Below are 16,761 nucleotides of genomic sequence, written 5' to 3' on the forward strand. Positions count from 1 at the left end.
AGGTCGTCCTCTGATGTCTGCGATGCCAAACATTCTGGATTAAGGAAGAACGACGAGTATTAGGCCACTCAAAGGGGAAATGTAGAGATGTCATGAATAAAGTCATAATTTACGAGACAAAAATTTTATTTTACAAATATAAAGTAGGGATTTTACAAGAATAATGTCAAAATATCAGAGGAGAATAAAAATTGTGATTTACAAGATTGAGGTCATAATATTCGGAAGAAAAGTCGTGATATAACTTGAAAAAATAAGCAATTTACAAGGATTAAGTTGTAATTTACAAGGATCTTTTTTCCGTCATTTCACAAAACTAAAGTTAGGATTTTATAAGACTAAAGTCATAATGTTACGAGAAGAATTCATGATTTTACAAGAATAAAGAAATTAGTAGATAATTGTCTGATCTGCAGCAGAAATGTTGAATAACTCAAATTGGAACTTTTTTCACTGATTTAAATATCACATTTAAAATGTCTTTTTTTTTTTTTTGTCCATTGTGTAATCTTACTTTCAGTGACTTTGTGTTTGTTAATAGTTCCCAAACCTTTAGTATTGTTGTTTAATATTAACCAATGTATTTCCCTTGGTTAGCTCTATTACACCCACTTGCAGAGATCACATGCATCTATAATGATTCCAGTGTGTGTTTGTGTGTAACTGTGCCGTTGTGTTGCAGACGAGAGACACGGCACCCTCCGGCTGAGCAACCTCACCAAAAACATGTCGGGGAAGTACGTGTGCCGAGCCAGCAACACGGCCGGCTCCGACAGCTGCTCCATTAACCTGGAAGTCATCACCTGTACGTCCACAGTAAAACCTTCTTCACGTCTCCACAGTGTGTATTGAAATCCCAGCTGTGAGGCTGAATACTGACTGGTGGTGTTGTTGTTGAAGCTTCCAACGCAGGCATGATCGCAGCGGCCACCCTGGGGTCAGTGGTGGGTCTCATGGCCATGGTGCTGTTCCTCATATTCATCCTGAGGAGGAGACGGGACACGGAGGAGGAGATGGCCAACGAGATCAAGTGAGTTCACTTCACACTCGCTGGTCTCTTTATTAGAGGCACACGTCCAGTCGTCCATTACCTATACCGCTTGTCCTCGGAGGGTTGTGGGGGGGGGTTAGCTGCAGCCAATCCCAGCCAAGAAGCGGCCCAGACACAATTCACATTCACAACATACAAACTCTAGAGAGCCACTGGCCAAACCGGGTTTGAACTCTGTAACCTTCCTGCTGTCAGGCGACGGTGCTCACCACTGTTCCACCGTGCACACCTCCAGTTTAATTCAGTAGAGCAGCTCGGTTTATCAAGTTTATACATAATGTTCAGTTTTCTAACACCATAAGAAAAGTAATTATTTTTGTAGTTTAACACGCAGAATATTAGAAACACATTTGAACATTGTGTAGTTCATTATAACACAGCTACAAACCACGGGAATCGTTTATCTGCATTAAGACGTATGACAATGTCAGAAAAACAGAAGACAGAAATCATAAAAATATATATTTTTTTTGGGGGGGGGAAATAACTATTTTAAAAACACTTTTCTAGATGTTACAACCACTCAACCACTTAACATTACAAGTAACATCCAGCCACTGTAAATACTGTAGTAATGTATAAGCTGACTGTGCGTCATGTGTACTTTCACTTCATGGTAGCAAGAAAAGATTGTTTATTTCATTTTATTAGTCTTGATAAATAGTAATATTGGTGTTCTCTGCCTCCCTCTCTCGCTCTCTCTCTCTCTCCCCCCACCTCAGGGAGGATGCTCAGGCCCCAAAGCGAGTGTCGTGGGCAAAGAGCAACACCGGCTCCGACATCGTGTCCAAGAACGGCACGCTGTCCTCCATAGCAACCAGTCCCCGGACCCGAGACCCGAACCCGCCCAGCTACCACTACCCGTACTCGCCCATCTCGGCGTCGGACACGGGCTCAGTCATCAACGCCTACCAGCTGCGACCTGGAGAGGCCAACACCTTACAGGGACTTCCTGGTTACAACATGGGCGGCACTCCGTCACGTAAACACAAGCGGCCCCCCTGTGCGAACGGGGGCCCTCCGCAGATTGTGAGGAGCTCTTTGCTCGGCGTCCCCCCCCACAGGACTGAGGGGGCGCAGCCGCAGGCGCCGCCGCTCGCCGTGTCCCCACAAATGAGCTCCTCCACCCTGACGCGCACGGGAGCCGTCGCCGTCATGGTGCCGGCTCAGAGCCAAGCCGGCTCGCTGGTGTGACCGCGCTGGTCGGGGAATACAAGGACAGCGGTTGTTTGTTGGGGAAAGTTGGAAAGTTGAAAACCTGAAAGTTTCCGAGAGTAGATGGTTCGTGCTTCGTTTGCACAGACGCTCCCGTCGCTCTGCCGATCAACGTAAACGCAGCGTCGCTCATTTCAGTTTTCGTTTGCTGCGTTCTGTCTCACTGAGGGTTAATCTGTATTTACATGCTCAGAAAGACATTTTCAGTAATGTGGTGAAGTAGCATTAAGACACCAGTTCCTATAAGATCTGTCTGGATACTGTGAACCATAATGAACGGTGGAGTGCTCTTAGAGTTTGGAGGTTCTTGTAAAGTATAACGTTTTGGTTACATTTGAATAATGTAAAAAAAAAAAACTATTTTTTTCTATTATTTCATTTCTCTGTCACGTTCAGTTCACTCTTCTCAGGCTCACTACACAAGTTCAGGGCAAAACTTCAGCCAAAACTAAAACCACAGTTCCGGTTTTAATAACCGTGTGTGTGTTAGTTTCTCTCTCTCTTCACTTCGGAGAGAACCTTCTGTTTGAGTTTCTTCGCCGGTCGTGGTAGATGGGATGTAACCAAAATCGTGACATTGTTGAAGTAGAGATTCTTTTTTTTTTGTTGAAAAGGTGCTTGATATAATTTGATATTATTATTACCGTAAAACACACGAGACAATTAGGTGAGAATTGAGACTACTGGTCTTCGGACTGAAACTGGTTTGTTTTCTTGTAATTATGCTGAACTCTGGATTTGATGTGGCAGTGAGTTATCGGTGTTGACAGGCTACATGTAGCACTTTTAATGCAGTTCGGATTGTTTTTCAATAAAGTGCTCTGGAGTGGTTGTTTTTTAGCCTCACTGAATTTTTTTCGCACTTACAAAATGGCAGACATTTTAAATAACAAATCCCAGTCATGTTTAATTCAGGTGATTGACAAAAAGGAAAATTCTGATCATTTTATTTAGAGTGTAGTTTGCAAATTGCAAAATGACATTTTTACATACGACCCATACAACACTAACTTTACAGAAAACACAGTGGAGTAAAACACAGTAACGATACAGTAACAGAGGTTTTGAAAAGTCACTTAAGGGACAGACACTGAGGTTGCATGTGACAAACTGTAGATATGTGAAATAAAACAACCACATAATGACCTCGGCCAAGGAGATGTACACAGGATTAGGGTGAAACTACTGAACAGTTTTCCACCAAACTTGTAAGTGTGGGAAGAAAATTTAACATTTTGGTGCATTTGCATTTTAAGAGGCAGACTCACTCTGTTTTTCATCAAACCGCTTCTTCTGTAAAGATCACAGAGGGGAGCCTGGAGCCTATCCCAGCCGGCGGAGTTTGACCTGGACTATAAAGCATTTAAAATCTTAATGATGTATTTGTTATAACACAGTTGGCTGGGTGCAGTGGTAACGCACTGTTGCTGTTCTTGGACAAAGAACCTCTAGAAAATTTAAGTTTTAGATTCTCAGACCTTTTAAGTTTATACTATAAGAACTGGAGAGAGGATAGTTTGGCCTTGGCAGAGGTAGAGTACAGTGGCAGAGGTACAGTATATATATTGTATACATGTATTAGCACTTTGTGTTAGTGGTTGGTGTTAAATAATTTTCAACAGTTTTAGCAGCTTTTTAACGAGACTTAGATCTACACGAGCAGATTGACAGGAATTAGATATTTACAATGAAAAATCAAAAGTTAACTATTTATTTTGTCTGCAGGTGGAGCCAGAGCTACCGTTCGGTTCCCATGTGGTTATGAACAATTCATCTCAGGCTCAGGCGACAATATCACCATCAGTGTTCGTCTGCTCCATCCTGCACTGAAACAATGTGAGCTTCATATGTGATCTGTCTAGTTTAGATGACACTGCATTCAGCTGTGCCTTGAGCTGGACGCTAATGTTAGCATTCTAAATGCTTAATGTTGTTGTATTAGCAAGAATAGCTGGAAATCCAATCATCACCCAAGTGTTGGACAGGAGGAAACTGACCTGCAGATGGCGCTGAAAGAAATGTTATTTGACGATCTGTGCAATGTTGGCTGAAATATTTCACTCTGATCAGAATGAGAAGAGCAGCTCATGATCTTTCACTGTAGCTAGAAATAAAACCCTAAAAAACCTAATATACATTTCTCCCCCTTTGAAAAACTACGATGCTGGAGGCAATTCAGGAAACAAGTCACACAGTAACAAACCAGCGATGAGACCAGAACAATATGGTCACTAGTGAAGTCACTTCCAGATCCAGGGAGGGAGTTTCATCACGACTCAGTCAGAAGGTTTCGGGAAACAATCATCCTCATCACCTCGTTTGTTCCTTTCAGGGAAACAAAAACAGGAGAGACACAAAAAAAAATGTTAATGCTCAACAAAACCATGGTCTGACAAATATTTAAATGTGAGGAAATCTGAAACGAGCTCACCCTCCAGGATCTGATGCACCCGGATGTCACGCACAAACTGCTGCACTGCGTAGTCTTTGAGGTAACCGTACCCGCCGTGCATCTGAAGCGCCTGGTTGCAGATCTGTTCAGGGAGCAGTGAGACATGCAACAGTTAAAAAACCTCGGTGACAGTTTTCTTCCGAGTCGACGAATGCCTCTTTTATCACTCACATCAAAGCACTCGTCTGTCGCGAAGAGCTTGGCCATGGAGCAGAGATAGACGGCGTCGGATCGGCCCTCCTGCAGCGCCGTGGCAGCTTCGCGCACCAGGAGGCGAGAGGCAACCAGCTTGGTCGCCATCTCCGCCAGTTTGAACTGAAGAAACTACACAGGCGGGCACAGACAGAAGGGAAGGATCAAGCACAGACATCTTTTTAAACACACACACACAGGGTCAGCGGCTGCACACTGTGAATTTTGGTTCTTACCTGGTTGCTGGAAAGTGTCTCTCCGAACTGTTTGCGCACCAGCAGGTGATCCCTGGCGAGCTGCACACAGGCATGAGCCGCCCCCAGAGAACAGGAAGCTGTCGACAGAGTATTCAGGTTAAAACTGATGATGTGAGGAATAAAAAGTAGGGACCAGGATTTTTTTATGAAACTTCTGAACACTAGTAGAACTACCAGAGCAGAGTCAGACTGTCAGAAAATGTCTCTAAATAATAATACAATTTAACATCTTACCTTTTTAACATGATGAAAATTTAATTTAATTTAAGACCAAAATTGTGATGTAAATACAGACCAAAAGTGAAAATATATGTTCATATTTATGTCTATTAGATTTCACCGCTTTGATAACAATGTAAGTTTGAAAGACATTCGAGTATTTCCAGGATTTAACTACCACAATTACTCGTCCTTCTCAAGCCACTGATTGTTAAACTTGCATTTTCCCATGTTCATAAATTAAGTTGCAGCTAGGCTAGATAAACATTAGTGTAACACAGAAATTTGATCAGAAACATTCTCACAATGCAGTGCATTTCCCAAACTAATCAATTTTCTTCTTTGGTCTGGCAGACAAGAGACATTTTCATGGTGGGACCCATCCCATCTGAATGTAAGTCAACGTAATACCTCAAAGCTCTTTTATTTCTGAAACGGGTTTTAAGACTTTTTAAGTTGTCTGTAATTTATATCTAAAACAATTCATGTCTTTGCTGCGAGCTGTTGGTTAAACCAGACTGAGAAACTCTGTGGGTGTTGAAATCAGAAAAGGTGCGTTTGACCTATTATGAATTGAATTTTTCTTTTAGTAAGTGAATGTTTTATTTCCTCTTGAAAAATGTACATAATCATAGTCTTGATTTACTGTCGGCTTCAACAACCGTCCTTCACGTCTTCACCACCTCCGGACTCCATTCTTTTTAACAACATGCTCATATTTTATTCACAAATCTGTTGCTGACAGATTCATTCACAGATGCTCAGCAGATTGACTGTTCAAGTCTATAAAATCGAGTTTTATGTGTGATCATTTCCACGACCTCTCCAGCTAGAGGGATAATGTGGGTGTCAGAAGATGCTGTTTGATGAAGGAGTGAATATTTAAGTTGTTTTCCTCCTCACCGATATTAATCCTGCCTCCATTCAGGCCTTTCATGGCGATGCTGAAGCCTTGACCTTCCTCCCCCAGCCGGTTGCTCACTGGAACAGCACAGTCCTCAAATATCACCGCTCTTGTCGGCTGAGAGTTCCAACCCACCTGAAGAACAACAGCTGAGTGACTGTGACATAATTCTGCCATCTAGTGGTTAACTGTTAAAACTACAGCGGCGCTAAATAATCCCAACGAAGCAAATCCAGTTGAATTTACAAGCCAAAAATAAAACGTTACCTTTTTTTCTTTTTTGCCAAAACTGAGGCCTGGCGTTCCCTTCTCCACCACCACACACGAGATGCCTTTGGGTCCTTTAACTCCGGTTCGGCACATCACAACGTAAACGTCCGTGTCTCCTCCTCCACTGATGAAGGCCTGGAGAATCATCGAGACATGAGCTACGTGTCTGAATCGGCAGTTCATGGTGCGATGTGAAGCCACGTGTGAGTGTCAACACGTGCCAAGACGTAATACCTTGGTGCCGTTCAAGATGTAGTGGTCCCCTTGCCGCCGAGCAGAGGTCGAAATTGATGCAGCATCACTGCCGCTGCCTGAAGTCAAAGATCTCTGGTTTATTTACTTTGATAAAATGGGGTTTTTTATTACACGTTCTCAAACATCACATTCAAGGACTTTTATGTGTGTATGAACTGACCTGGTTCAGTGAGACAATAGGAAGCCAACTTTTCCATGGAGCAGAGATCAGGACAGAACCTCTCCCTCTGCACGTTGTTGCCAAACGTGTCGATCATCCAGGCGCACATGCTGCAAAGAAAGAGGATATATCCAGCTATTGTATACATATGTTTCCCTGTAGAGTCCATAAAAATCGTTATAATGAACACCCTTTAACTATTTCTAACTGTTTTCACCACTCAGTCATCCTCTGGTCGTCTGAACAACCAAACCATTCATCTTTTCATCACACTTGAACTTCATTATCGCGGTGTGAGGGATTCGTACTTGTGGATACTGATGTACGCCGTGGTGCTGACACATCCCGTGGACAAAGCCTCGAAGATCACCGACGTGTCCAGGCGAGAAAGACCCGATCCTCCAACTTCTGGCTGAACGTAGATCCCTCCGAACCCGAGCTGTGCTGCTTTCCTCATCGTCTCTACCGGGAAGATTTCCTGTAAAGAAAAGGAATAATGAACGGTTCTCAGTGTTACCGCCCAACCAGGACCTGGTTCTGTCTTAAAATGTTACTCACAAATGCTAATTCTTAAACCAAGTGATTGATTATTGTATATTACAGTTTATGAATTTGTGACCATTGCCTTCACGCTCTCTTTAGTGACATTATAAACTAATCATTGCTGTACAAGTACCTTCTGGTCCCACTCTGCCATGTGCGGAGCCATCTCATTGGCTGCAAAGTCAAAGGCCACTTTCTGGAACTCCCTCTGTTCATCGCTGAGTCCGTGAGCAGCTGTAAACAAAGAGCAGAGAACATTAAGTATGACACACATAGCCAATCACATGCACTCATCCCGGTAGCCGGATATGTAATCTCAGTCATGCATAAATAAAGATAGAAAGAAATTAAATAACTATTGTATCGCATTTGTCAGATGATTTTGAATTTCTTTGGCTGGCAGGAGTCCTGAGGCTGCAGAAAGTACTGATACGAATACTAAGCCTGGGGGAAGAGAGAGAAAAGCTCTTTATCAAATAAATGTATCAATATGCAATACATCTGTATCTGATGGTTTCTTTTTTTAGAAGAATATATACGTGTAAATTTAAGAAGAAAAGAGACGACAGCTACAGTCTCTTATTCAGCGTCCTGCTCTTGAGCAAATAAATAATTAGGGTTGCTGTAGCTAATGAGCAGCTCTAGGATACAGTCAGTGAAATTAAAGCAAACAACTCAAAAGATAACTGAAAATGACTTCAAGCCTTGTACCGTGTTCCCATCAGTTCCATTTCACTCCACTTCAGTTCAGTTGGTGTTAAGTACAAACTATTTTTCTTCATTATATCAACTGATCAAGGGATTGAAAATGGTCACAATATAGAAGTGTTTGCGTTTTATTATTAATAAGAACTTGTCATTACAGTCACATATTGAAAATGTTGTTTCCAGGTCCAAAATTGAATTAGGTTTATTTTCTACTTTTAGTCCATGTTTAGGTATTGTCCATGTTGAACCAAGTACTTTAGGTATGGTCCCTGTTGAAGTTATTACTTTAGGTTTGGTCCATGTTGAACCTAGTACTTTAGGTATGGTCCATGTTGAACCTAGTACTTTAGGTTTAGTCCATGATGAACCTAGTACTTTAGGTTTAGACCATCTTGAACCTAGAACTTTAGGTATGGTCCATGTTGAACCCAGTACTTTAGGTCTAGTCCATGTTGAACCTAGTACTTTAGGTCTAGTCCATGTTGAACCTAGAACTTTAGGTCTAGTCCATGTTGAACCTAGTACTTTAGGTCTAGTCCATGTTGAACCTAGAACTTTAGGTATGGTCCATGTTGAACCTAGTACTTTAGGTACGGTCCATGTTGAACCTAGTACTTTAGGTCTAGTCCATGTTGAACCTAGTACTTTAGGTATACGTCTCATCCAGGACCATCAACCATCCTTTTTCTGAGCTTATCAGAGGAACAGAGGATAAAACTAGTTATAACCTACTATAACCTTCGTGAGAAGAGGGGCGGTGTTAGTGAGGGGTGTGTGTCTCTCTGACCAATGACAGCTGTTCAAATCTAACATTTAAAGATAAATCAACATGTCTGTGTTCACTCGTTTTCATGAATTAACAGTTAATGTCAGAGCTGTAGAAGTTAGCTGACGTGCTCGATTTGTTCACCCGGTACAGTTCAGCAGGTTGTATGATCTGTCATGTGTATATACATCCACGTGTTTCTCGACTTACGGTCAACGCATGAAGCGATCCCCCGTCTGAGTGAGCTCCTGCCGGGAAACAACCTCTGGTTCCTCCTGCAGATGATGGAGCTCAGTCTGAACACTCTGGATAAAGGTCCTGCAGCCGCCATGTTTCACCTCACAGCCTTATGTCACCGAGCCGCCGCTACTGCTGCTGGGAAATGTAGTTTTATCAGCAGGGAGGCTTAAAGGTGATTTTTATGAAATACAGCGCCCACTGTGCCCACATTTGGTGATTGATTGTGTTGGGGTATGGGCTGTCTATCTATCTATCTATCTATCTATCTATCTATCTATCTATCTATCTATCTATCTATCTATCTATCTATCTAAATATATGTATGTCCTAATCAAACTAGTGATGTAAAGAAATGTGATGCAGTTTGTCCATGAACTTTATTATAAATATAAGAGTGGAGCGTGTGTGTGTATGTGTGCGTGTGGTTGTGTGGGTGTGTGACTGTGTGAGAGGAGATAAAAACCCTCATCAGTGGAACACAGATGTCATCTCTGTGATTGTGACTCAAGCCTCTGACTTCTCCCAGGTGGAGATTACATTTGAATTCTAAAAGAGGGTGAACAGGCATGGCAGAAAATTGTGTGAGTATTGATTGTGAAGTATTTTGTGTACATTGCGTGCATGTGTGAGTTTTCATTTTCATACAGGTGCAATTTACTCAACAGGCTTAAAATGTTCTTGGCAGCTACTGAGAGTTAAACATATGAAAACACAGTCCAAAAAGATGACTTATAATTTCATTTCAAGTCTGACAAAGCTCTGAGAAAACCAAAAGAGAAAACTCTTCCTTTCCAGTTCTGCCAGTCTGTTAGAAAGTAACACCTACGAGCCTTTATACCAAAACGTCTCCAAATGTGTGTTGACTGAATATATGTAGTCCACTGTAGCCCAAACCAGTTTCAGTCAGTTTAAGTGATTCAGGCATTTATAGAAACAGTTGCATGTGTTGTTTAACAGCCTGTTTCTATTTAAAAAATCTGAATAAATTCTTTCCCATGGTGTTGTGGGGCTTGAAATGTCAACACAGCGCTCACCCCCAAGTGTTGCAAGATGTGGTCAAACAGAAACTTATTCCCATAATGTTTTTATTATTTAAGCAAATTCATCTATTCAACACAAACAATACAGAATCTGAGGTTTTCCATTTGGCATCAATTTATTAGACTTTTGGGGACAAGGAGTAAGAGATTAGCATTTAGCAAAAGATAGATCGTTCTACTGTAACTTCTCTTGGGTTAAAATACTAAAATCATGTTAGAGGCAGGAAGATTTAATTAGCTTGATACACTGAGGCACAAATTTCAAGTCTCTAACAAAGATGATAAAGAGGACTTCATACTATCAGATCTGAATACAAACACTGTGACACTCTTTTCCTAACACCACTGGAATGCTGAGGTAAGCACATGGAAGTGAACGGTCGTTTTGTGGCACCGTGTACTGTAGAAGCAGTGTACACAACCTAGCACAGGGTAACAGGATTCATCTGGTCTTATGTACAGGTTCCTTTTAAAAATGTGTTGGAAAATACTTCAAAATAAAAAGATTCCAGTTTCCACTTCCACCGTTTTTTTTATATGCAAACACACAAACACAAACCCAAAGAGAAAAGGGTGTTCAGCAAGATATAGCAGTGCAAAGTTATCTCAGATATCTTGACCTAATAGCAATGTTAGTAATGCGTTTATTACACATGGAATGTTGGCCACATTTAGATGGAAACTCATGACATTTAAGTCGCATTAATAAGGAGACAAACAAATCATTTTATCCCTAAAAAGCATGAAAATGTAGCAAAAGGCTTAAAAATCCCACAACTTCACATGAAACATTTTACACGGTGGACATCGCGACAGGTGATTAGTTTGATTCCCATAAAGAAAAAGGAAAGTATTAATGAGGAAGGTGAAGACCAGCAGCCTGACGCCACTTCAATGCCTCATGCGAACGGTTCCATTGGTCACATGTCTGTCTCCCTTCTTCCTCCCCAATAGAACAGCTGCTTGACGAGATGATGTACGGTTTACAGGTGCCTTCACTACTCCGACTCAGGCGCTGATGAGTCTTGTGTGAGGAGACGGGGGGGTGGCGGCTCTACCCGCTCTCCTCCCTCGCAGCCCGCTCCAGGGCGCTCTCCGAAGCCGCCGAGCCCTCGAACCGCTGAGAGGCGATGGCGGCCTGATGGGACATGCTTTTCCTGACCACGTCACCTTTCCTCCACAGTGTGATTTCCTGTAGAAGGAGAAAAGGTTCGAGCACGTTAGTATTTAGACTTAGCTTGATTATTTATTAGCTTTAAGTCCATGTGCACTGGTTAAATTAATGGAACTGTGTATAAAACTTAAGACCATGTCAATAATCTGGGTTTTCTCACTTAAAAAATTTGTATTGTTGCTGTTGGTGGTCATTTTTTTAACTTATTTATTTTGTGACAGAAAATAGAGCAAGATTCTTTGTCAGATCTCAATCAGGAATAGTTTACTTCTTCTCTCATAAAAGCAAACTCAGTATGTTTGTGTTTTTGACTATTAGAAGTTATCACACTGAGTGTTTGTGAAGTTGGGATGTGCATTTTATTGATTTTAGTAATCATCAGAATAATAGGTAATAAAATACCTGTTAGTTGAAGCCCTACTATGAATAAATAAATAATTAAACACTAAAAAGGTGTAGGCTGGTTTCAGCTCTTTATCTGTTTGCAGATCAGTTCAATAGAACATCACAAGGACTTTGTTAAATGTCCAGTTTCTTAATGGATGTTTCCATCTTGGGTCTTTGCCATACACACTGTTAACTCAATAAACCTTTGTGACCCATCCATTAGGGTATTAGACATCTCTAAATTAAATAAGCTTTCTCCAGCAGCGATGAAACAGTATTCAGAGGGTCGGTGAAACCAGGTGCTACATTTGCAGGGATAATTCTAGACTCAGATTAGTGCCAGATGTAGAGAATATTCAGATTATATTAATACATGCAAACACTGAGCAGGAGAGAAGCCGCTCTCCCTTTCATCCTGATCTTACCTGTTGTTTGAAGTAGCGTCGCTCCTCCTCATCGATCAACACCAGGTTCAGGTAGTAGCGCACAGAGAACTTCTTGTTGATGTCTCGCATCGTGGGAGTCAGATCATAACCAGCCAGAAATAACCGGATGGGAATGGATTCCCCTGAAATACGAAGTACAGGGTATCAGATTAGATACGGACTTATTTTAACTAAAAAATAAGTGTTCTATATTGTAAAGAAACTTGACAATTATGAATCAGGTTTGCTTACCCCTGACCGGAGCCCCGTCCATTATCTCATACTTGGCAATAGTGTCATTTTCATGGTATACACTTGGGCCGGTGCCTGTTGTCTCACGTTTGATTATATCAATCTCCATGTGCTTTATCTTAATCCTCACCAACAGGAAATAGATTTTCCCCACAATTACATCTTTCAGATGGTACCTGTCAAAAAATAAATAGAACAAAGACAAAAGCATTAGAATGAGAATTAGAGCTGTCAATAAATGGGTTAATATGTGTACACTAATTATTTATAAACTGTTTGTCTGGATGCTTTAAATTGTATCCAAACATTGCTGTTGATAGATTAATAAAACTATAAATAGATTGAATAATTTTCTTTCCTTAAAGGCAGATCGTAAATTCAAAAGTACCAGAAAATCATGTTTATCATTTGAGTCAGAGATTTTCATGTTTAAATGGGTTAAACAACTAGTTGATGAATCGATTGAAAGAAAACCCGCTGACAAGCTCTTACTTGGATTTATTATACTCAAACTCGATGTGGAGACAATCTTCGATTCCAACCTCCATCTTAATGGAGGAGTTGAGTTCGGGGTAAGTGCTCAGTGTGTGGACCACAATGTCCATCTCTTTACTGATGTCATTTAATCTTCGGATCACTGTGGCACGAAGGAAATATCTGCAAATGGAACAAACTAATGTTAAGTTGTTATATTATTGCATCACATCTGCAAAGTAAACTCAACAAGTGTCAGTGACACCACAGGACAGGCTGGTTAAAGAGTGACACTCAGAGTCACTCATCTCACTGCCTGTAAAGTGAATGATCAAACTTACCTTAGCTTGACATTCTGGCCTGTGTAGGACTCGTAAGGTTTCTCAACATGAGTGAACTCAAAGTCGAAGGTCTGCGACTGAGTTATTTCACCAGGTCTGGCCAGATCTTTCACCAGCGAAACAAACTCATGATGGTTTCCTCTGTCGTAATAAAGCTCTAGAATAGAAGAATCAGAGTTTTACCCAAAGAGACTGTGTGAAAAAATAAGTAATGGGAGGAGGGGATTGCAGAAAGGGGAAGTATTTCTGCAGCTCCTATCTTCACAGAAAGCAGAACTTTATAGTGAAATCAAATTGATAACTTATAACCAAAGGCAGAATTATACTTCAGGAATATTGGTTAAAATCGCGTATTGAAAAAAAATAAAATGCTTAGTAAGTCAATAGTACTCCTCATTTCCCACAATTATTCCACAATTATTGTGCAATTTGGTTTCACATGTAGTGAGGTAGAAACTAAAGTTGCAACCTTTTGTGCAAGTTTTTCTTATTTTGGTAAATAGTCATTATTGCACCAGTCAATGATTCTGTGTGTGACTGTGTTATTGTGAGGATGGTGTCGCAGTTTCCCTAATAATCAAATGCAAAGAAGTGTGAGTGATAACACTGCTAACTGTTGTGAAAAGGTAATGCACAGAAGCCAGTGTGAAATGTGTGTGAACTTGGTGTGATTGTCAATGTAATTTTCATCAATGGCAATATAACAAAAGTTAACTTGTCCAAGCATAATGAGGAGGATTGACACTCAAATGATATGCCTCAAAGAGCAAAGGAGCAAAAATGACCCAATAATAAACTGATATTATTATATAATAGGAGTAAACAATAATGGTAGGAGAAAAATTTAGTAATAAAGTACTAAAGGAAGAGATATGACTAAAAGTGTGACAATAATGGACATTTTAATTGTGTCTATAATTTGGAGGTGCGGGTTTATTTGTACCTATTTGACCAACGAACTCGATCTTGATGCCCTGGTGCTCCAGCCTCTTCCCGGGACTCTTCAGCGTGACGTTCACCTTCCCACTCACGGTCTCGCCATCGTAGAAGAGGAAGTACTTGTCCTTCTTCCCATCCTCGGTCTTGTGCTCGGCTTTCTTCCGCGTCTCGGCGTCGTTCAGCACCACGTCGATCTCTGCACTCTGTCCGAAGCTGAAGAAACTCATGGTCGCGTCGCGAACCTCTTATCTCCAAAAATTAAAAAGCGCAAACCCCCAGCAGTTTGCTAACGTTGTGAAGAAGAAGACAACACACACACAACACAGCGGTGGCCTTCTTCTTCTCCGAGCTCACTACACACAACTACACGCACACACAGCTACACTTGGAGGAGACGAGGATGCTTCTCAGAAACACTCCACAGTAGCTACATGTCCGCACTCGCCTCCGCCGATGAAGTTAAACGTGAAACGACGTATGGAGGGAAAACGTGCAGCGACACGTCCATTAGCACATGAGCACGTTAGCTGCCGGTTTCCTCTTCTATCTCGCGCTCTGCAGCGGCTTCACAGACACGAACAGCAGCTTCCCGCTGAGGAGGAACCCGACATGTTTGTTTTCTCTGACACAAACTGTTGTCAAACCACCAGGAAGTGCGAAACCTGGATGACACGACTGCTTCCGGGTGGGGGTTTTCAGAGTAAGAGCAAACAAGACTGGCGGCCCAGTACCGGAAGTCTTGACCTCTCATATATTCACGTGAACACATTATCATTGTCCAAACTGATTAATCCCAGTGTTGTGCATGAACGAACGCAAAAGAACGCGCTCATTGAACACGTTCACTTTTATGAGAACGATGAACTGAACGCAACTAAATGCCAAATAATGAATTTGAACGGTGAACACGTTCATATTGTAGTGTCCTCGTTGTCTAACAGGAAACCTATCTTTATGTGTAACTTTATTAAAGTCCAGCGAACACGACACACTTCTTGTTCGTAACTCCAACACTCCTATCATTGGCTTGAACTGTCACGTGCCCCACCCCTACCTGTTCACTGACCCTCGGGACATTTCAATACTTTCTCCTCAGGAGAGACGCTGTCTCAATCGAATGCTTTCACCATGTCGTTGCTCAGTGCCCGTAAAATGTCCGCGATTTAGCCTAACCGAGACCAACTAACTCGACTTCGCACTACGTTACCCATCACTCATTGCACACATACGCAGACCAAACAAGCAACGTATTCCAAGTGTTTTCTTCTCTGGCCAGTGTCTCGTCTCCGAACCACACAACGTGGTAGAAGGAAGCTTCATGGATCAGAGATCTGTTGAGCCGTATAGTGAATGAGTCTGGAATCTTCTCTCAAAAAATATCCCCCCCCAGTGGGTTATTCTCTAACATTAGGTTTCATCCAGTATCTAAAAGCCAAAATATAAAAGTAACTTTAAGTAAGGCTGTCAAATATATGTAGTAAAGTAGAAAATATTTTCTCTGAAGTGTTTATCAAAAGCAGCATACACACGCGATAATTTGTCCATTGTCTTAGTCTGCTTAGTTCAGTGAGTTAACCATCTGCTCATGTGGCGTAGTCGGTAAAGCAGTCGCTCTCCAATAAGAGCGACCCGGGTTCGAATCCCACTCCCTCCCATTTTCAAGCTGGCAATATCTTAAACTCTTCATGTTGGCAGGACTTCTATTAATTGCAAAATATCTTACACTATGTTAATTTAAATTAATTAAATATAAAAACAGGCGGAAAAATTTAATTTAAAAAAAAAAAAAAAAAAAAACTGCGCGCGCAATTCCTGCGCAATGGGCTTCCGCGCAGAATGTGCGCAGAATGTGCGCAATGGGCTTCTGCGCAGAATGTGCGCAGTAGGCTTCTGCGCAGAATGTGCGCAGTAAGCTTCTGCGCAGAATGTGCGCAATGGGCTTCTGCGCAGAATGTGCGCAGTGGGCTTCTGCGCAGAATGTGCGCAGTAGGCTTCTGCGCAGAATGTGCGCAGTAAGCTTCTGCGCAGAATGTGCGCAATGGGCTTCTGCGCAGAATGTGCGCAGTGGGCTTCTGCGCAGAATGTGCGCAGTAGGCTTCTGCGCAGGATGTGCGCAATGGACTTCTGCGCAGAATGTGCGCAGTAGGCTTCTGCGCAGGATGTGCGCAATGGACTTCTGCGCAGAATGTGCGCAGTGGGCTTCTGCGCAGAATCTGCGCAGTGGGCTTCTGCGCAGAATCTGCGCAGTGGGCTTCTGCGCAGAATCTGCGCGCGCAGTTTTTTTTTTTTTTTTTTTTTTTCCCCATTTCTTTTAATTTGAAAAAATATATATTTCATTTAATTAATTTTTTTATTTTTCATTTTATGTTTAAATTTTTCATATTAAATTTCATCATCATTATTTCTCCGCGCTGGTTCAGGGGTAAATGATGCTGGTCTTCACAGGTGACTGACCTACGCAAGCCTGTAGTCGCCACCCCCCCCCACAGGAGATAAT

General features: G+C 41.8%; 3 protein-coding genes across 4 annotated transcripts in view; 1 reads left to right on the forward strand and 2 right to left on the reverse strand.

Moving 5' to 3' along the window:
- esamb (endothelial cell adhesion molecule b) overlaps positions 1-3,098 on the forward strand; it is a 39,807-nt gene extending 36,709 nt beyond the window's left edge. For both annotated transcript variants that reach the window (XM_062386450.1, XM_062386452.1), the window contains 3 exons: positions 683-805; positions 901-1,030; positions 1,774-3,098. In XM_062386450.1, coding sequence (XP_062242434.1) covers positions 683-805; positions 901-1,030; positions 1,774-2,245 — 725 coding nt within the window. In that variant the 3' untranslated portion in view covers positions 2,246-3,098. The remainder of the gene's footprint in view (positions 1-682; positions 806-900; positions 1,031-1,773) is intronic.
- Positions 3,099-3,197: 99 nt separating this feature from the next.
- acad8 (acyl-CoA dehydrogenase family, member 8) lies at positions 3,198-9,344 on the reverse strand. Its single transcript, XM_062386453.1, has 11 exons — positions 9,203-9,344; positions 7,652-7,752; positions 7,284-7,453; positions 6,976-7,085; positions 6,795-6,871; positions 6,558-6,695; positions 6,290-6,425; positions 5,147-5,244; positions 4,890-5,042; positions 4,698-4,800; positions 3,198-4,591 (listed from the first exon to the last, which is right to left on the reverse strand). The coding sequence occupies exons 1-11, from the start codon at positions 9,321-9,323 to the stop codon at positions 4,536-4,538; spliced, it is 1,263 nt and encodes a 420-aa protein (XP_062242437.1). The 5' UTR covers positions 9,324-9,344; the 3' UTR covers positions 3,198-4,535.
- Positions 9,345-10,410: 1,066 nt separating this feature from the next.
- LOC133951963 (vacuolar protein sorting-associated protein 26B-like) lies at positions 10,411-15,124 on the reverse strand. The gene is made up of 6 exons (XM_062386219.1): positions 14,269-15,124; positions 13,326-13,482; positions 13,003-13,167; positions 12,511-12,686; positions 12,259-12,401; positions 10,411-11,464 (listed from the first exon to the last, which is right to left on the reverse strand). The coding sequence occupies exons 1-6, from the start codon at positions 14,489-14,491 to the stop codon at positions 11,327-11,329; spliced, it is 1,002 nt and encodes a 333-aa protein (XP_062242203.1). The 5' UTR covers positions 14,492-15,124; the 3' UTR covers positions 10,411-11,326.
- Between the last annotated feature and the right edge of the window lie 1,637 nt (positions 15,125-16,761).

This window comes from Platichthys flesus, chromosome 4 (genome assembly GCF_949316205.1).
Source record: "Platichthys flesus chromosome 4, fPlaFle2.1, whole genome shotgun sequence".
Taxonomy (NCBI): Eukaryota; Metazoa; Chordata; class Actinopteri; order Pleuronectiformes; family Pleuronectidae; genus Platichthys; species Platichthys flesus.